The 21,552-nt window shown below is 37.2% G+C and overlaps 3 protein-coding genes across 3 annotated transcripts; all 3 read left to right on the top strand.

The window, feature by feature from the left end:
• The first annotated feature begins 1,854 nt into the window (after positions 1–1,854).
• On the top strand, positions 1,855–4,668 carry LOC129434167 (cytochrome P450 2F2). Its single transcript, XM_073868670.1, has 9 exons — positions 1,855–2,058; positions 2,230–2,392; positions 2,697–2,853; positions 3,093–3,249; positions 3,354–3,527; positions 3,606–3,744; positions 3,840–4,027; positions 4,096–4,237; positions 4,316–4,668. Exons 1-9 carry the CDS (start codon positions 1,900–1,902, stop codon positions 4,504–4,506), a joined length of 1,470 nt encoding a protein of 489 aa, XP_073724771.1. The 5' UTR covers positions 1,855–1,899; the 3' UTR covers positions 4,507–4,668.
• Positions 4,669–8,129: 3,461 nt separating this feature from the next.
• Positions 8,130–11,485, top strand: LOC129434165 (cytochrome P450 2F2). Its single transcript, XM_073868669.1, has 9 exons — positions 8,130–8,399; positions 8,572–8,734; positions 9,438–9,590; positions 9,845–10,005; positions 10,117–10,293; positions 10,422–10,560; positions 10,651–10,842; positions 10,908–11,045; positions 11,140–11,485. Exons 1-9 carry the CDS (start codon positions 8,241–8,243, stop codon positions 11,328–11,330), a joined length of 1,473 nt encoding a protein of 490 aa, XP_073724770.1. The 5' UTR covers positions 8,130–8,240; the 3' UTR covers positions 11,331–11,485.
• A 2,251-nt stretch (positions 11,486–13,736) lies between these two features.
• LOC129434168 (cytochrome P450 2D3-like) lies at positions 13,737–19,580 on the top strand. Its single transcript, XM_073868672.1, has 9 exons — positions 13,737–13,938; positions 15,303–15,332; positions 15,442–15,604; positions 17,071–17,223; positions 17,302–17,462; positions 17,591–17,764; positions 17,843–17,981; positions 18,064–18,393; positions 18,476–19,580. Exons 1-9 carry the CDS (start codon positions 13,813–13,815, stop codon positions 18,664–18,666), a joined length of 1,467 nt encoding a protein of 488 aa, XP_073724773.1. The 5' UTR covers positions 13,737–13,812; the 3' UTR covers positions 18,667–19,580.
• The last annotated feature ends 1,972 nt before the right edge of the window (positions 19,581–21,552 follow it).

The raw sequence follows: 21,552 nt of genomic DNA, 5'->3' as shown, positions 1-21,552 counted from the left end.
TTGCAGCGCCGCATGAAGTCGATCAAGCCTATAACAACAACTGCACGCACAAATTTGAGACGTGATGCTAAACGATTTAAAAGTTAAGAAAGCGCGTTTGGAAGAGAGTATGAAAAGGAAAAGAGAATCTGACTGCGTTAGGAACCGGACAGGAGTTCCACTCGGTCAGGTTTTTACTCGTTGGCGTGAGCTTAAAGACAGCACTGGATGCAACAGGGATGCTGATCTGGCAATCTTGTTGATGGACTAGTAAGTAAATCTCTTATTTGTAAACTTGTTGCGGTCTATGTTGTATGTTGTTGCGCTTGCTTGTAGTATGTCATGCGATTATCATGACAACAGTTGTCAATATCTTACATAATCATCAGGACATAAATAAGCCTAGAGGTTGTAAAAAGTGTAAACATGCACAATTTACAAACTATAATGATAAATAGCAATAAACATGTATAGTGACATTATAACGGCCAATGTTATGAAATAATGCAACGTACACAATTAATTTGTCATGGGATTTTGTAATGTTTACATTACAATAAAAGAACACAAATGAAATGATACAGTAGACATAGACTAAAGACTGTTTACTTGTGATTTAGCTGCAATCATGTAAAAACGTTATAAGCCAGCAAACGCAGTAGGCTATTTTATTATTATAGGCCTATTCTACACTTGGAATAAACTTCTTAATATCCTATTACTATCATCTGTAGTTTAGTAGGCTATGCAGTAGCCTAATATTTGTATGAAATTGTGAAACATTAACTGGTCATTATCTTCGGAGGTGTACAGAGTGTGTGTGTGTGTGTGTGGGGGGGGGGGGGGAATTACGACAGTCGCTGTTTGACAAAAATGCTGAAAATGCATAGAGCGCCTTTAAACAGTAGACAAATATGTACATCAATTAATCAAGTTATCCCAGCTTAGCAAGTTGTATTTTTCAATATTGAACAATGATGATTAGGGCTGCCACGATTATGAAATTTGGCTGATGGTTAATTGCCTAATAAATTGTGTCGATTATGGCGATTAATTGCCTGTTTCAGGGCTTTAACAGTTATGAAGATTAATTGTGTGTTTTATTGCTTTGACATTTAATTCTTATACATTTTTTTTGTTCATGAAATAATTTTTACACATTGTTGTGATTGTTTAAATGAAATCTTTTGCAAGGTTTACCTGGCAGTAAATTGAATACACATAACACATATTAAAAAGTATTTATTTCATGAACTGAAAATTCTTCATAAGAAATAAACACAATAAAGTGTCTGAAAAATAACTGAAAATAAAAATGCTGTCAAAATAAACTATAACAGAACAGGCCTTAAATAGTAGTCAATACTAAGGTCATATTAGTACTGGACTATTTCTGTAGTGGCTGCAAAAAAATCAATTCCTTACAGATCCTTAAGAATAGCATCCTTCACTTCCCTAAATTTGGAATTGCTGTTTTGAAAATGTATGTTTTACCTGGCAGTTCATACTGCTTATCAAAATTTTTCACAATTTCTTTAAATGTTTTTTTTATTGAATGGCTTTGCAATGTATCATGTTACACTGGCAATGTTTACATGCACAACATTTTGTCAATTCGAGTTACTTAATAATTTAGATAATAAGAACTCTATGATTTACCATATCAAAGGCATTAAATATAATGGAGACTGGACAACTATAGGAAAACCAGAGAGAGTATAAATGGAGAGTGTGGATGATGGGAATTGTAGTCTGAAGGGAGATGACTGAATGAAGAAACCAGGGGAAACAGATAGGAGAACAGACTTGTAGTGTGACACATGCTTTTCAGAGTATTATATAAAAGTGGGAGGGTTCAATGCTCCAGTATGTATGCGTATGAGAGTGTTGATCATTCGAGTATAACAGCCATCAGTCAACATGCTGGTTTGGATTCTGGTGTGGACGTGCATCTTCATTCTCTTTCTTTTTATCCTTATTCCAAGGCCTAAGAACTTCCCTCCTGGACCACGTCCAGTCCCATTTTTTGGAAATCTGCTCCAACTCAACATTGCCAATCCTTTAAAAGACTTTGAGAGGGTATGGTATTACTTTCTCTTTGAATACCAGTTTAAAACCTAAAAGAATATATTTGTAGACCACAATCAATATTTGCTTTCAAAAGCTAGATATGGCATTTATTTAATATTACCAGTATAACATTTTTTGAGATGAAAGCTTAATTCTATCTGTATGCTTAATACTTTTTAGCTGGCAAATCGCTATGGAATGGTTTACAGTTTGTACATTGGATCAAAACCTACAGTAGTGCTTAATGGTTTTGAGGTTATGAAGGAAGCTCTTGTTAATAAGGCGGTTGAGTTTGCTGGACGCCCACAAGACCTCATGGTCAACCATGTCTTGGAGGGAGGAGGTAAATTTACTAAACACAGTTGCAGTGGTGAATTGTGTTTGCAACACAAAGGTCATGAATTCGATCACAGTGAAAGTCACTTTGGATAAAAATGCATACATGTACATTAATCTTTCTAAGAATGCACCCTCACTTTAATACCTTTGTACAGACTAAAGTTAATAAATTTCCTGAGGTTATTTGCTCATTGTCTGCTCCACATAACAAGAGTTCAAAGAGCAATTTACAGTATAATCTGATTAAAAACACACTTGGCATTAACATAGTGGTCCATAACTTACATTAATACATGTATATACTATAGGTATTATTTTGTCTGATTATGGCCCTGGTTGGAAAGAACACAGACGCTTTGCTCTCATGACCCTGAGAAACTTTGGTCTTGGGAAGCAAACAATGGAGGAGAGGATTCTGGGAGAGATTTCACATATTGTTGATAAACTGGATAAAGCTGTTGGAAGAATGTACCCATTTTATTATTACATATATAAGTGACAGGGGTCCTGTAGCTCAATTGCATTAGCAGCACAAAAATCACAGGTTTGATCCTAACACACATACTGATTAAAATGAGTGTAGGCTTACATAATAAACTGTAAGTCACTTTGAATAAAAGCATCTCCCAGTATCAATGTCTTGACAACTGTATCTCAGCATCTATATTTACTTGCTCAAAATGTGCATTATGTCTTTCAGGAAGCTCCATTAATCCTCAGACTATGTTCCACAATGCTGCATCAAATATCATCTGCATGGTTCTGTTTGGATCCCGCTTTGATTATGATGATGAATTCTTTAAGCGTTTTATTGAACTCTTTACGGAGAATGCAAAGATCGCCAATGGACCATGGGCTATGGTGAGGAAAATCATAAGTTGCATAAACAGTAGGTTAAATATGTATATCACCGGATCAGACTGTATTTTAAACTGTATTTGTAATTTTCTTTTGTTTCAATGCAGATTTATGATGCTTTGCCTATGGTGAGAAGTCTGCCTTTGCCCTTTAAGAAGGCTTTTACAAATGCCAGTACAGTGAGACAGATGTCTTTAAATTTGATCAATGAGCACAAGAAGACAAGAGTCCCAGGAGAGCCGAGGGACTTCATTGACTGCTATCTGGATGAGCTTGAAAAGGTGTGTGGGTATCTGTGATTAACCACATTTTAAGATGCATTTATTATCACTAAGCAAATGATATCTTTACTTTTCCAGAGAGGTGATGATGGTTCCAGCTTTGCTGAAGACCGACTTAAATTGTACATTTTGGATTTGCACTTTGCAGGGACTGATACTACCTCCAACACCCTCCTCACTGCATTCCTCTACCTCATGAATCACCCCGAAGTTCAGGGTGTGTATTTCAAAAACAAACAGAGTTCATTGTGATTATTTTTGCTGTGTTCTTTAGCTTAAATACGTGCAAACATGTCCTTGTCTTTCTTCCAGCGAGATGTCAGCGAGAGATTGATGAAGTTCTGGAAGGTAAACATCAGGCGTCTTTTGAAGACAGACACAATATGCCGTACACACAGGCTGTGATTCATGAAGTTCAGCGTGTGGCAAACACCGTACCACTGAGTGTGTTTCACTGCACCACCAAAGACACAGAGCTGATGGGTTACAACATCCCAAAAGTGAGAAAACCTCAATAAAAACCTGAGCTTTTCATACTTATCATAATATACTTTTCTTTGTCTTCCAGGGAACTATGATTATTTCTAATCTTACTTCTGTACTGAATGAAGAAGGTCAGTGGAAGTTTCCTCATGAGTTTAATCCAGCCAACTTCCTGAATGATGAAGACCAGTTTGTGAAACCTGAAGCCTTTATGCCATTTTCTACTGGTAAACAAAATAATCTCTATATTTTATTGTCACAATAGACATATTCTTTAACAGTATATAAATTTTATTTTTTAAAAGGGCCCCGTGTGTGTCTTGGTGAGGGTCTTGCTCGTATGGAGCTCTTCCTGGTCATTGTCACTCTGCTGCGTCGATTCCAGTTCGTTTGGCCTGAAGATGCCGGGGAACCAGATTACACCCCTGTGTATGGGGTCACACTCACACCCAAACCCTACAGAATGCAAATTAGACTCAGAGAACCGGCCAAATAATTATAATGATGCTTACTGTGTGTATTAAAAAGACTAGTGTGTTTTATTCATGAAAAAATTAATAAAAGAAACGGAAGGCACAGAACTATGCCAGTTGGGTTATGGCTAGACTTACTTTGATATACATTAGATTATTCTTACAAAATAAAAACTACCAATTTATTTTTGGTCTGTTGTTACTGTTTGTATTTCTGTATAGCTCAGTGGAAGAGCATTGCGTTAGCAGCACAAAAAGTCAAGGGGTCGAACCCAGGAAACACACAGTGACAAAAATATAACTGTTGTAATGCAATGTAAGTCACTTTGGATAAAAGTGTCTGTCAAATGCGTTAATGTAATACAGTCACGATGCTTACCCTGCTGAAGAAAACAGCATACCAGCAAGACCAGCATATGTTGTGTTTTGGTGCTGGTTTGCTAGTGAACACCAGCCAAACCAGCATCAAACCAGCATTAGCACCAGCTAAACCAGCATTAGCACCAGCATCCCATGCTGGTCATACCAGCATATGTTGTGTTTTGGTGCTGGTATGCTGGTGACCACCAGCAAAACCAGCATAGACCAGCATAATTCCCATGCTGGTCCATGCTGGTTTGATGCTGTTTTTTTTTCAGCAGGGTAACCTGCATATGTGCAGTACAGCAGCCAATAGCCTATGGGACTATGGTTGCTTTCTTTTGATTGGTTGGTTACATCATGTGTGTTACGGCCAAAAATTAGAGGAAGCAAATTCAGATAAACAGAGTTTATTTAAGTTCAAATAAAATGAAGTGATGGGTTCAGGTCCTTGATCAGAAGTCGTGGAGTAATGACTTATCCAGATAGAGAACCGGAAGCCAGACTGAGGAGACAGAGAAAAACCCTGGAGTATCGATCACGGGGAGAAATCCCCCCACACCCACACATGCTCAGGACCCTGGACGCAAGTCAACAAGGAGAACAGAGACAGAACCGGATGACTTCGATCCGTGAAGTATAGACGGGAGCCCTGTGGTCTGACCACACACACCAAAACAACAATCTGACAAAGACACGACAAGAGACAAGGTGTTAAATAGGCAATAGAAATGACAAACAGTTGCGATACTAACCACCAATCAGCCAATGAGCAGGTGAGAACAATAAGGCAAACCACAAACAAGACACACAAGAAAATAGCAGAAATGCCAACCGTGACAGTACCCCCTCTCCTAGGAATGCCTCCTGCCGTTTCCAGAACCACCTACTTGTCGAATGTAGTCATCGATAACGGAGTGATCCAGTATATCTTTAGCAGGTACCCAACCTCTCTCCTCCAGAACCGTAATCCTCCCAGTCCACCAAGTACTAAAATCCATGTCCCCTCCGTTACGAGTCCAGAATATGTTTAACCGAATAAGTAGGTTCTCCATCTACGAGACATGGTGCTGGGGGAACCGGGACTGGAGGATTAAGATGGGCCCATGAATTTGGGAGCCAACTTATTTGATACAGAACGCAGCGGAATGTTCTTAGTAGAAAGCCACACTCTATAACCGGCGATGTATATGGGAGGCTTCGATCGATGGCAATCAGTCTTAGCCTTGGTGTGCGCCCTCACCCTGAGTAAAGTCTTATGAGCTCCACTCCAGGTGTGGTGACACCTCTGGATGAAGGCGTGAACAGAGGGGACTGCGACTTCGGATTCCAGACTGGGAAAAACAGATGGCTGGTAACCTAAACTACACTTAAACGGAGAGAGACCCTTGGATGATAATGGTAACAAGTTGTGGGCGTACTCCACCATAGAGAGTTGTTAGCTCCAGGAGGAAGGGTTCTTGGTAACCAAACATTGCAACATTTTCTCAAGATCCTAATTGGCTCTCTCGTTTGGCCATTGCTTTGGGGATAGAAACCCAAAGACAGACTAACCGTCGCTCCCAGTAGTATACAAAATTCTGGCCGAAATTTGGACACAAATTGGAGACCACATCCACAAAGCCAAAAAACATGATCTGTGACAGCTACCGCTGTCTCCTTGGCAGAGGGAATTTGGGCAAGGGAATGAAATGAGCCGCCTTCAAGAACAGGCCCATTATTGTCAAAACAACTGTCTTACACTAAGACTGAGAGGGTGGGAGGGCGGTAACAAGATCTAGCGAGATGTGGGACCAGGGTCTCGAAGGGGCCGACAGCAGTTGAAGTAACCCATCTGGAGGTCCATTGGAAGTCTTACCAGTGGCACAAACCGAGCAAGCCAAAACAAAACTGTGAATGTCACAAGCCATAAGTGGCCACCAAAATCGGCCACCAAAATCGTTGCTTAACCTAGCCACACTAGAACAATGACCCCACTGAATAACTTCGGCACATAACTCCTCTGGCAGATATACCTGATTCGGTGGACATAAAAGCTTGGAAACAACCAAAGCACTGAGATACTTATATTCAGATACAACTTGTAATCTTTCCCTTGATACAAAAACGTCTGGCACTACACTTAAACCATTGGTTTTTTTAAAGAGCATACTCACTGTTTTAGAGATGTTTAACTGTAAACAGCATTGTTCTAGCCAAGCTGTGACATGAACCAGTGATTCTGGAAGTTAATTTGCAACTTGTGACGCACTAATTTGGTGTATATAAATAACAGTGTCGTCCGCATACATTTGAATGTTAGTGTTTGGAGAGAACAATGGAAGATCATTGATGTACAATATAAAAAGTAAAGGACCCAAAATAGATCCTTGTGGAACACCAACAAATATACTTAGAGGGGCTAACTTATAATTATGTATACTAACATAATGTGTGTGACCTGACAAATATGATTAAATCCATCCTAACGTATGTGGAGAAAAGTACAGGTAAAACTTAATAAAGATACCGTATTAAAGGCATTAAATACAATAGAGACTGGACAACTATAGGAAAAACAGAGAGTTTAAATGGAGAGAGAGGATGATGGGAATTGTTGTCTGGAGGGAGAAAAATGGAGAAATCGGTTAGATCAGGTCTCCACACCACAGACAAAATAAAAAACGATCCAGCCCCAGACGCCAGATCATGTCAGAAAATATAAGTTTACTTGTTTAACAGGCACCTGTCAGTTAAAAGGTTGATCAATCGTTGCTAGATGAGCGCATAAACACGACGTGAGACGAAGGTTTAGATGATAAAATAGAACAGAGTTTTATTGATGGACAGCTTCAGTTGCATATGTCTCAATGTTCAAACCTCCTCTACCCCCATTAATACAGCATGCACTGTTATATTAACATTGCTCAGCTGCAACATCCTTTAGACCTTGGGCTTCCATAAACATTCTCTTTATCTATCTCTGTTTACACACAGACAGAACAGCTCTTGAAACTTCACAAATGTGAAACTGAACCACCTTGAAATTAATAATAAGAGACATATATAATATAGCAATACAATGAATGAATGAATGAATAAACAATAATGTAATAATAAAAATGATAACAATGAAATTAAATAATTAAATAAACAATTATATGGATAACTAATTATTATAAAATTATTATGTAAATAAATGATTAGAAATAATCTAAAAAAACACAATAAAAATATTCTGCACGTGAGGATCTAAGGTACCTCCAAAATCAGAGGAAACAGATTGGAGAACAGACTGGTAATGTGACACATGCTTTTTCAAAATGTTATATAAAAGTGGGAGGAGGGCTCAATGCTCCAGTATGTATATGTATGAGAGTACTAATCAATCGAGTGTAACAGTTAGCCGTCAGTCAACATGCTTGGATTAATTCTGGTGTGGACGTGCATCTTCATTCTCTTTCTTTTTATCCGCATTCCAAGGCCTAAGAACTTCCCTCCTGGACCACGTCCAGTCCCAATTTTTGGAAATCTGCTCCAACTCAACCTTGACAATCCTTTGAAAGACTTTGAGAGGGTATGGTATTGCTTTTCCTTTAAATACCAGATCAAAACCTAAAAGAATATATTTGTGTACAACAATCATTATTTGCTTTTAAACGATATGTCATTGATTTAATATTTCCAGTAATTAATGAGCATTTTTGAGCCTAATGCTTAATGCTATCTTTATGCGCAATACTTTTTAGCTGGCAAATCGTTATGGAAAGGTTTACAGTTTGTACATGGGATCAAAACCTACAGTAGTGCTTAATGGTTTTGAGGTTATGAAGGAAGCTCTTGTTAATAAGGCGGTTGAGTTTGCTGGACGCTCTCAAGACCTCATGATCAACCATGTCATGGAGGGAGGAGGTAAATTTACTACACACAGTGGTGAATTGTGCTTGCATTAATCTGCCTAAAAATACACCCTTACTTTAATACCTTTGTACAGTCTAAGGTTAATAAATACTGTGAGTTTATTTGCTTATTGTCTGCTCCAAATAGCGAGTTCAAAGAGCAATTTGCAGCCTTCAGTAACCTGACCAAAAACACACTTGGTATCAACATGGTCAGTGTTGGTCAAGTTACTTGGAAATAGTAATTAGTTATTAATTACTGATTACTTCTCTAAGAAAGTAATCCAGTTACTTTATTGAGTTCTTTACTAAGTTACTTTTCAAAAACATGATGCACAACCTGAATATGCTATAAAGCAACAGACCTTTCAGCCTAATTCTATTCTTTCTGCATATTCCATCATCTTAAATTAAATCAAATGAAACATTCTCTTTTTTAACCTCTCGACCTACACTGACTGACGGCGTGGCGCTCATAGGTCATTGTCACTCGACTCACGTCACGACACGAGACAGTCTCACGAAACAAAATTAAGGTTAAATAACGCAGTAACACAGCCTGCTTACGGGGAAGTAACAGTAATCTAATTACTATTTTTGCAATCGTAATCTCTTACTTTACTCGTTACTTAAAAAAAGTAATCGGATTACTTCTAACGTGTCACTGCCCATAACTGAACATGGTGGTCCATAACTCACATTCAAATATACTATAGGTGTTATTTTGTCTGACTATGGCCCTGGTTGGAAAGAACACAGACGCTTTGCTCTCATGACCCTGAGAAACTTTGGTCTGGGGAAGCAAACAATGGAAGAGAGGATTCTGGGAGAGATTTCACATATTGTTGATCAACTGAATAAAGTTGTTGGTAAGAATGTACCCATTTTATTATTACATTATAAATGACATAGTGGTCCTGTAGCTCTGTTAGTAGAGCATTGCATTAGCAGCACAAATAAATCATAGGTTTGATCCTAACACACATACTGATAAATGAGTGTAGGCTTACCTAAAAAACTGTAAGTCACTTTGGATAAAAGCATCTTCTAATATCAATGTCTTGACAACTCACTGTTTTAGCATCCCTATGTACTTGCTCAATATGTGCATTGTGTCTTTCAGGAACCTCCAGTGATCCTAAGACTATGTTTCACAATGCTGCATCAAATATCATCTGTATGGTTCTGTTTGGATCCCGCTTTGATTATGATGATGCATTCTTTAAGCGTTTTATTGATATTATTACGGAGAATTTAAAGATCGCCAATGGACCATGGGCTATGGTGAGGAAAATCATAAGTTATGTATACATTATGTTGAATATGTTGATTCTGTATATCACCGCATCAGACTGTTTTAAACTGTATTTGTAATTTACTTTTGTTTCAATGCAGATTTATGATGCTTTACCTATGGTGAGAAGTCTGCCCTTAAAAGCCTTTAAGAAGGCTTTTACAAATGCCGCTACAGCCAGACAGATGTCTTTAAAATTGATCAACGAGCACAAGAAGACAAGAGTCCCAGGAGAGCCGAGGGACTTCATTGACTGCTATCTGGATGAGCTTGATAAGGTGTGTGAGCATCTGTGATTATGAAAAACTAAAATATAATTCTTCCAATATTTTCAGGTTTAAAACCGCATCTTAAGATGCATTTATTATGTATTATCACTAAACACATGATATCTTTACTTTTCCAGAGAGGTAATGATGGTTCCAGCTTTGCTGAAGACAGACTTAAATTGTACATTTTGGATTTGCACTTTGCAGGGACTGACACTACCTCCAACACCCTCCTCACTGGATTCCTCTACCTCATGAATCACCCCGAAGTTCAAGGTCTGTATTTAAAAAAAAAAAAAATAGAGTTCATTGTGATTATTTATGCTCTGTTCTTTAGCATGCAAACATGTCCTTGTCTTTCTCCAGCGAGATGTCAGCGAGAGATTGATGAAGTTCTGGAAGGTAAAGATCAGGCGTCTTTTGATGACAGACACAATATGCCGTACACACAGGCTGTGATTCATGAAATTCAGCGTGTGGCAAACACCGTACCACTGAGTGTGTTTCACTGCACCACCAAAGACACAGAGCTGATGGGTTACAACATCCCAAAGGGAAGAAAACATCAATATAAACAAGTTTGTCTGACATAAACGAAATAAATTATTTTCTGTCCTAGGGAACAATTGTTATTCCTAATCTTACTTCTGTACTGAATGAAGAAGGTCAGTGGAAGTTTCCTCATGAGTTTAATCCAGTCAACTTCCTGAATGATGAGGGCCAGTTTGAAAAACCTGAAGCCTTTATTCCCTTCTCGACAGGTAACTAAACATATAACATGAAGTCACATGTGTCTGTGGTTATGCTTGTTTGATCTTGTTTTATGACTAGTATACTTATATTCATTGTTTATAGGAACCCGTGTGTGTCTTGGTGAGGGTCTTGCTCGTATGGAGCTCTTCCTAGTTATCGTCACTCTGCTGCGTCGATTCCAGTTTGTTTGGCCTGAAGATGCCGGGGAACCAGATTACACCCCTGTGTATGGGATCACGATCACACCCAAACCCTACAGAATGCACATCAGACTCAGAGAACCGGCCAAATAATTATAATAATTATTACTGTGTATATTTTACAAAGATGGACTAGTGTGTTTTATCATAAGGCACAGAACTATGACCAGTTGGGTTATGGCTAGACTTACTTTGATATACATCATCAAATGTCAATCCTGCTGAAATAATAAAAACTATCGCTATTATTTGTGTTTTTGCTCTATATATACAGTCACGATGCTTATCCTGCATATACACGTTTAGTACAATAGCCTGTGGGACTACTTTTGCCTTCTTTTAATTGGTTGGTTAAGTCATCTGATGTACAGGAAAAAGATTCAGTCAGCGGTGGGCTTGTTCGACTTCATGGGGTGCTGCGGGAGTCGACAGCCGGATGGCGTCGAAGTGCAGCGAGAGCGATTTAAAAGCAAACTCCATATGGTTTCACAGGTCGCTCTCGTGGTGCTTTTGCGCCATTCGGCTGTCGATTCTTGCGGTGCCGCATGAAGTCGAACAAGTCTGTTGTGACCTTTACTGGAGATTGTATTATATAAATTGCGGACTGCAACATGATATATAGACTATAGAGTATATGTAAAATTAATATCAATTCAATATGTTTTTGTTACTTTAACTTAAATTAAGTCAAACAATCAACTTGTTTTTATATTTTAAAACTTAAAATAGTAAGTTGAATTGACTTGCATAACCAAGTTGTTTTAACTTTATGCTGCATCTATTACAATGTTGTAATATTAAAATTAAAGCTCACGTAACACACGCTGTTTCTGCATTTCTGATATTAATCTGGAGTACCTATGGAGTAGTATGACATCCTTTATATCTCTGAAGAGTCTTTAGTTTAATCAGATTTATAAAAGAAAGATTAGCTTTAACGAATCTTTCCGATAACGTACGAAAAAATGAAGAAGGAGGAGTTATAACACGGGAGGAGCGAGTAGGAGTCATGCAACACTATACAACACTGTTTCAACTTATGATTCACTACATGTTCGTGTGATTTATATAATATACACGCGCCTATTTCCAACATAAGACAGAAGTCTTACTTACCACGTGTAACTCGTCATGACCCGGTTCTGAAAATCCACCGCATCAAACGCACACGCAAAACTCCGCTGCTAATCCGGATAATAAACTATATCCATTGTTTCCATAAGGCTGGATGTCTTCTCCTTACATCCAAAAACACACTTCTTCTTGTGCCATTGTTGACTTTTGAAATTAAACAAGGCTGAGTGGCGTGATAAGCTGTTAGCAAGCTCTAGCGTCTCCCGCTGACTGACGGCTGGGCGGGGTTTTCCGGGGGAAGTTTTCCGCCGGAAGCCCATATAAAGAAGTGATACGTATCGAAAACCCCTGAAACGTCAGTTAGAACCGTAATCGAAAAAAATTAGCCGAAACTTGTACGAACCCTGGCGAAGTGCATTCGGCACAGAAATACTCTGAAACACGCCCAACTGCATTTTTGACACTTTGCCTACGTTTAGCATGAGGAAACAACTCTATAACTGTGTTAATAAGTCAGAATGCTTGAAATACCATTAACCCCCCCCCCCTTTAAGGTTTTTAAACAAACATTTATTGAATAATGTGTAAAGTTATACTACTGACATCTGGTGAGTTTCAGTAAGCATGGATCAGTATATTTTACTCCAAGATGAAAATATTGTTTAGTACCTTTTCTAAAACATTTATAATTGTATAATCTGACTTAAGCCCGATTTATAGTCATGCGTAAGTTCTACGCCGTAGGCTATCCGTAGCCTGTGCGTAGCTCTGCGTAGCCTGACGTGCACCTTGCAAAAATTTTAACAGCGCGTCAGTTCTACACGGACCGCAAGCGCTGTGATTGGTCCACCAGAACCCCTTCGCTAAGGTAAAAAAACTGCGTCATAGATATTTCCGTTTGCAACGGTGAAAACAAAGATGAGCCAAGTTGAGGAGTGATTTAACTCAAACTGCATCAAAAGTCGCTGTTTATTTACTTCCACCATTGCTGGTCTTATCAAATCATACACAACAAGTTGCTATTTCTTCTTCGTTTGTGGGTTAACTTGACAAGCTACTTTTTCTCTGACGGTCGTGCTGCTACTGTGGTTACACCCGTGGATACTGCCTACCAGCGGTTTGCGCGTGTGTTTGCACGTCGACGCGGAGGACGACGCAAAAGTATAAATGAAAACCGACGCGGAACCCACCCCATATATATATATAGCACTAATTTATATTTATCAACAGATACATACATTCTATTTTGTATAAGTAGGAATTTGAATTTAACCAGATGAAGGTTCGTTTAACCAAATTCAAAATACAGAAACTCAGAACTATCATGAGCAGTGTTTGTTTATCACTGCTAGTTTCATCACTCTTGGTAAATGGCCATGTTTGTACAAGTGGAGATATCGTGGCGAGACAGCACCAATAAGATTCAGTTTGCTTTAGTGGGTGACTTGAGTTAACCAAGTTGTTTTTGTTCCTGTCAAAAATAAAGCTTGTATCAGTCAAAATGCTGGGCTTTTTAGTTCTAGTGTGGATTTTCCTTTTATTTCTCCTATTTCGAATCCAGAGGCCCAAGAACTTTCCTCCTGGACCTCGTCCAGTACCATTATTTGGAAATCTGCTTCATCTGAACTAGGGATGGGCACGGATATTCGAATATTCGAATATTCGATCGGCAATAATAATTCGAATTTAAAAAATGCTATTCGAATGTTTGTTTGTTTTTATTGTGCCACCTTATTTAATGCTTTTTCACTTCATCTATACTCTTTTACAGACTTAAATGTAAGATATACATGAACATTAATTCGTATATATTTCTGATTGTTTGGCAATGCAGATTGCAGACGAATTTAAGTTTTTTTCTTTTATCTCCGGGTTTGGCCGCGCCACGCCATATTTGGCAACTGGCTCAGTGAGGGCTCACGTGTTATTAAACGTGCTTCTCCGCCGCCCGCATCAACACATCATGAGAGATTTGTAAGCTTTCTGTTATAAAGTCTACTTTATTTTGTTAATAACGAGACATACACGGAGAACGAAATGAAACGGAGAACATGTATTATATGCGGTGCTCTTTCACAAATGAACCGGATAACTGCACATGGCTGTTTAAAAGCAAAGCTCCGTCTTTGTGAAATCTTGTTAAATTAAGCTAACGTTAGTAACTTTGCACAGTCAACAATAATATATCGAGCCAGCTTACGTTATTTGTAAAATAATGTTAAATACAGATATTCAATCTTGTTCAATCCGTCTGTTGTTTTTATCCGATAACCATCATCACGTGCAACACGAGGAAGAGTTTTCTCCGCAGCACCGGCATTATTGTATCTAGTCAGAAGAACGGGCTTTCACCGAAGCAGGTAGGGTAAAGATGGTTTCTTTATTCACAAATACATGTCAAACTAAACTGAGAAGATATTTATATGTTGACTGAGCAGTCGGTTATGTAGATGCGTTTTTTCGTTTGCTCCGGGCTCTTATTTGGAGTCTGTTTAAGGGTTTAAATGATGATAGCCTTTGTCAAGTCTTCAAACTTTAAACTTCGCAAGTCCTCAAACTTCGCTTAGATTTGGGGTTAATATATAATATTTGGTATAATATAATGTATGTAAGATCCAACAGTAATGAATACATACTAACGACGACTTGAAACTAAGGGTTTGACTGACTCAGACTTCGCTCTGCATGGGGTTTTAACGCCTTTTTTTCTGTAGGATATTTTTTAAGAAGAATTTAAAATATATATATACAATTTACAATGTTTTCAACTTAAAAATACATGCATACATATACATACAGAATATAAGTTTAGCTTGTTGTGGATATTTCCTAATTATAAGCCTTCTGTGAAATTATGACAAAATGAAAAATACAAAAGACGCATGTCTTAATTAACATAATTTAAATAAACGAATATTCGAATATTCGTTCTTTATGAGCTTAAATATTCGAATAGTAAATTACTGGAAAATGCCCATCCCTAATCTGAACATTGTCAATCCTTTGAAAATTTTTGAAAGAGTATTGTATCAGTTTTTGTCTTTTTACTGTAGATACTTATTTAGTTCTTTTTTAAAATTTAACTTCTTTCTTTAACTGCTTTAAAAAGTAATTATGCCAACATTTTCAGTTTGCAGAACGCTATGGAAAGGTTTATGGACTGTTTTGGGGATTAAAACCAGTTGTGGTTCTTAATGGTTTTGAGGTTATAAAGGAAGCTCTGGTTACTAAAGGTATAGACTTTGCTGGACGGCCACAGGACTTTATGATAAATCATATATCAGAGAATAAAGGTAAGTCATACTACATTTGAAGAGTTTGGTTCCAAAACGCGATAAACGCCATTTTTGAAAAAAATGAGTTACTGCCAAAATCAGTATTATATCAGGTCAGTAGTTAAAAGTAAATTCTTAATTTTACGCAAAATCCAATACCCGCCGTGATATTCTGTCATCTTTTCTCCCTTTTTTCCCAAAATGCGATAAACGCCACTGCTCCTTTTTTACAGAACGCAATAAATCCATTCCTGATATTACAGCCCACCAGTCACGCAATGTAAACAAACAATGGCGGCGCGCTGAGTACACGGATGCCTAGTTTTCTCATCTACTTTGTACTTCGTGATCAACAAACAAAACAAAATAATACTTTAATTGCATTGCTAAACCTGCGATGGTTTTCTGTGACGGGAAAGAAACGTAAGCCATCAACATCTAATAATTTCCGCGACAGCATCAAGCTTCTCACGCTAAAACATTGACCCCAGAGGATCTTATGAAAACTTTACATAATTTTACTCAAAGTCAACGAAAATCGAGCGGGACCAAAACATTTTACAGCTGATCGCTGTGAAAATGTAAAGAGACGACGTCAAGTATAACCGCAGCAATGTGTTCTTAACAAAGTAAGTGTTTTGGTTAATGGCATTAATGTTTATTTTTTAATCATTGTATACCACTAGTCAACTAAATAAATATAAAATGGTAAAGATGAATGCACATTTATACATTGATTTAATAGATTTATAGCATTTTGAAATAAAAAACTGTCATGGATTTATTGCATTTTGTGGAAAAATTAGTTTTTATAATAAATCTTTGAAAATCAAGTTATGGATTTGGATTTTTATGTTTTTATAACCTAAAGATGCTATGTGAAAGTTTTTAACAGAAAATATTGGTTTTCATCTTGTCACTTTCTTGGTATAGAAAACACGTTTTTACCGAAATTTGTCAAAATGGGTTTATTGCGTTTTGGAACCAAACTCTTCATTTACAACTGTCATTAAAACATTTAAATTTTTTAATGAATAAAATCAGCCCCCTTGTGAAGTTTATCTATTATTTCTCACATTTCTAAAGAGATCAAAAAAATCTCAATAGATTAACTTTACAGGCAGTTGAGGGATTTTGATAAATTTGGCAACTATAGCATAATGCATTAGTTAAGCAAATAGATTGCCCAAAAATTAAAATTCTGTCATGTTTTAATATGTTTTTAAAATACCATATGATATTCTTTGACTATATGTTTTTACACATAACTGTACTTGGATTATAGTGCATATATTGTATGGACAACATTTATAGTACTGTAGTGTACTACATGTTTATTGCCATTTGCTTTCTTAGTTCCTTTGAACAAAAACTGAACATAAATGAATGTATAATTGATATGTATGGCTATTATGCTGGTCTAAGCTAATTAAAAGAGGTATGTTACAAAAAACAAATCCTCATAACTAACAGTTTTATTAAAGGTGTTGTTTTGGCCGACTATGGCCCAACTTGGAAGGAACATCGACGCTTTGCTCTCATGACCCTGAGAAACTTTGGTCTGGGGAAGCAAACAATGGAAGAGAGGATTCTGGGAGAAATCTCACATATAGTTGCATGTTTGGAAAAAAATGCTGGTAGTTATAAGAATTTGCAAGAAATTTATTTAATAATTGTATATGTATATATAAAATGTAATGTTTTTAAATTAATAGGAGGAATGGTAAATCCTCAGACCATGTTTCACAACGCCGCATCAAATGTTATTAGTTTGGTTCTGTTTGGATCCCGTTTCGATTACACTGATGAATTTCTCACACGCTATGTTCAGCTTAGTACAGAGATTTCAAAGATCATAAATGGACCATGGAACCTGGTGAGAGAGACATGAAAAATGCAACACACAAACATTTATTTTCATAGCAGAATGTCCATGACAATCATTCCATACTATATAATAACAGTTCTTTCCATGCATGAAAATGTCATGTGCTTCTTTGACAGATATATGACACATTTCCTTTATTGAAATGCTTGCCTTTACCATTTAAAAAAGCCTTTGATAATGCATTGAAGATTAAACATATGACTTTTAAACTGATCGAAGAGCACAAGAGGACGAGAGTCCCAGAAGAGCCTAGAGACTTCATTGACTGCTACCTGGATGAGCTTGATAAGGTGGTTTTTGATCCTACTGTACTTTTAATATACAGAATGTTGTATAATATTAAACTGAATGATATTTTATGTTTTTAGAGAGGAGATTATGGTTCATCGTTTTCTGAAGCCCAGCTTATCATGTACATTTTGGACTTGCACTTTGCAGGGACTGATACAACATCCAACACCCTCCTCACTGCATTTCTCTACCTCATGAATCACCCTGATGTTCAGGGTCTGTATTTCAAAAACACACTGAATTTGTGATTATGTTGTTTTATGCATGAAGCTTAAACATGCATCATCATGTCCTCCAGCGAGATGTCAGCAAGAGATTGATGAAGTTCTGGAAGGTAAAGATCAGGCGTCGTATGAAGACAGACACAATATGTCTTACACACAGGCTGTGATTCATGAAGTTCAGCGTGTGGCAAACACCGTACCACTGAGTGTGTTTCACTGCACCACCAAAGACACAGAGCTGATGGGTTACAACATCCCAAAGGGAACAGTAGTTATTCCTAATCTTGCATCTGTACTAAAAGAAGAAGGTCAGTGGAAGTTTCCTCATGAGTTTAATCCAGCCAATTTTCTCAATGATGAGGGCCACTTTGAAAAACCTGAAGCCTTTATTCCCTTCTCGACAGGTAACTAAACATATATAACATGAAGTCACATGTGTCTATGTTTATGCTTGCTTGATAATGACATATATACATGTTGTTTAAGGGCCACGTGTTTGTCTTGGTGAGGGTCTTGCTCGTATGGAGCTCTTCCTGGTCATTGTCACTCTGCTGCGTCAATTCCAGTTTGTTTGGCCTGAAGATGCCGGGGAACCAGATTACACCCCTGTGTTTGGAGTCACGCTCACACCCAAACCCTACAGAATGCACATCAGACTCAGAGAACCGGTCAAATAATGATGTTAGGTGTCTGTGCATACAATGTTTAAGATGCAGTTATATCATATTTTATAAAAGAGTATGTACTTGACTCTGTACATTTTCAATATTACTGGATTGAGAAACTAGTTTATTTACAGTAACACACATTAATCTTTTGTGGATCTTGTTGTCACACTAGGGCTAAGTACAGTTGGGTGTTAAAGAGCACCTATTTCATTGCTAAAAAAACTGGGTTATTTTGTGTATTTGGTATAATATAATGTGTTTGTGTGGTTTATGGTTCAAAAAACACATTATTTTTCACATACCGTACATTTTTGTAGCTCCAGATTTCACTCTCTTCCTGAAACGCACGGATTTTAAAACCTCTGTGTCCCTGATTGGCCAACTAATCTGTATGTTGTGATTGGTTTGAATACCTCTGACTTTAGCCGGAAATGTGACACTTCTTACCATGTTTGAAAGATTCGGTTTCTAAAAGGAGTTAACTTACAGGCTGTGAGTCAAAGCAGGAGAAATTATGATAATGTCGGTCTTGTCTATATCACCAATCCCAGGAAATAAACTGTGTTTTTTGTAGTCCAAGCAAAGAGATTTAAGTTGGAGATGATAACTTTTTGTCTTTTAATTAATTGTTTAGAATTACAAGCACCACAGAAGTGCTTGTCCCACAGTCTCATACAGAGGGAAAGTGCTTTATTTTGAAGTCAAAAACACATTTTTCTTCAATTTAAATCATCTAATAATGTATACATAACTATTAAATATATGATAAATATATAGTAAATGGCAAAAAAGTGAATAAACACAAAAAATATAATAATATATAATATATTATAATAATATAATGAAAAAAGTTCATGGAGTTGTGTCACTGGTGTTACTGTTTAACAAAATTGTCTTATTTTAAAATAAAATCACACTGTTGACATTACTCTTGACCACCTTCTTCCCATTTCCTAAATGTTGATGAAGAAAGGCTCATGTTTAGTCCACTGTCTCTTTTCAGTTATTAAAAATTGTCTAATTTATCTCATGATTTGTAAAAAAATAGAATATAAATGGATTAAACTATTCATGTTACTGAGCATACCATAACTGACAACATGCGGTTTGATTTGCAGCAATTATTTTGTACTTGTAAATGCTGGGCTATTTTCAACCCAATGCATGTCATTAAGCCTGATTTATTTAAGTTAACTGAGCATTACATTCGCAAGTCATAAGCATATTACAACAATTTACGATTGCCTAAAAATAATAGTCAATTGTAATAATTGTTAATATTCTGAATGCGACCTCTGGAGGCTGCAGCGTTCGGATTGAGAATTGGCCAAAGTCGAACAAACCTCTTATCTTTGGTGGTGTGTTTACACTTTCGTTGGTCACATATCTGATCATCAGTACATGAGAGAAAAAAATTGGAATCAAGTCATTTAAACAGCAAATTATCACTCATGCATTTCTTTTTGTTTTAATACTGAAGGGATTTTGTATTTAATCAGGTAAAAATCTATCCCTTAGAAACTTAAAACTATCACGCACAGTAAAATCCCAGGTGTTAAATAAACACTGTTGGTGTATATATAATCCACTCCCAGATGGGTGTATAAAAAGACTGGTGTTAAAATTTAACACTGAGTACGTTTACATGCACAGGATAAGCGGATAACTATCAAAAATCTGCTTATTACAGAAAACTGTTTTCATGCGTTTACATGCAAATCAATAAGCCGCCTATGCAGACAACTGCGTTTACATGGGACTTGCAGAATTATCAGTTTTCTCGCAGGCAGTGACGTCACCACCTATAGTACACAATAGTCGTTCAAAAAGTCGACGGCATATCTGTCTTTTAAGCTGTACTGTTGTATCTCTTCTCGTGTCTGCAGAACCTGTAAATGTAACATGAACTGCTATTTTAACAGTTTCTCTGCCAGCTGCTTTAGTCGAGCGGAGACTTTTATGCGTTACTTTGCGCTTACTTCCGCGTGTGACGTTTATCTTTCATACGCGGAGACATGCGCACATGGACAAAACCGTGAGAAAGCCGGTTAAGCTGTTTACATGCCACTCGAAATCGGCATAATGGGCAAAAAACTACCTGTGCCGATCGGTTTTTGCTTACGCCGTTTATGGGCTTTCCCGAGAAGAGATACAACAGTACAGCTTAAGACAGGTATGCCATCAACTTTTTGAACGACTATTGTGTACTATAGGTGGTGACGTCACTGCCTGCGAGAAAACTGATAATTCTGAAGTCCCATGTAAACGCAGTTGTCTGCATAGGCGGCTTATTGATTTGCATGTAAACGCATTAAAACAGTTTTCTGTAATAAGCAGATTTTTGATAGTTATCCGCTTATGCTGTGCATGTAAACGTACTCAGTGAAGCAGTGTTGAAGTCAATGAGACAATGAAGTGATGACCAAGACACCAATGGCGAACACCCGCTGGTTATTCTGTGTCAAATCAACTTAATTTTAGAATTTTCCCTGTCTTTAATGTTTTATTTTGATGACTCTTTTTCTGGAGAAAGTAATACTAAAATAATTCAGAAAGACTAAATATTTAAATGTAATAGATGAAATCCCCACAGTTAAATGAACACTATCATCATCTCTGTTTGAAAACTAAAATTACAACTTGCTTGCAGAGTTACATGGATGATAAGTTTAACTTCGATACAACTGCTGTAAATCTGGTTAATTAAGTTAGTCACCATTGTGCCGATTAGTGTTTCCTTTAGTTGGGTACTTGGGTCTTAAAGTTTAGTGTTAGTTTTCTTCTGCTCATTGTGGCAGTGTGTTTATTAAACACTTCTGTTAGAGCAGAGGAAGATGAGATAAATGAAGTCTTAAACTGTTACTATGTTAATTATTATGAAAACATAAGTGTTGT

The sequence above is a fragment of the Misgurnus anguillicaudatus genome, chromosome 6, assembly GCF_027580225.2.
Source record: "Misgurnus anguillicaudatus chromosome 6, ASM2758022v2, whole genome shotgun sequence".
Taxonomy (NCBI): domain Eukaryota; kingdom Metazoa; phylum Chordata; class Actinopteri; order Cypriniformes; family Cobitidae; genus Misgurnus; species Misgurnus anguillicaudatus.
The sequence above is the reverse complement of the archived record's forward strand: the minus strand, read 5'-3'. Positions and strand labels throughout refer to the sequence as shown.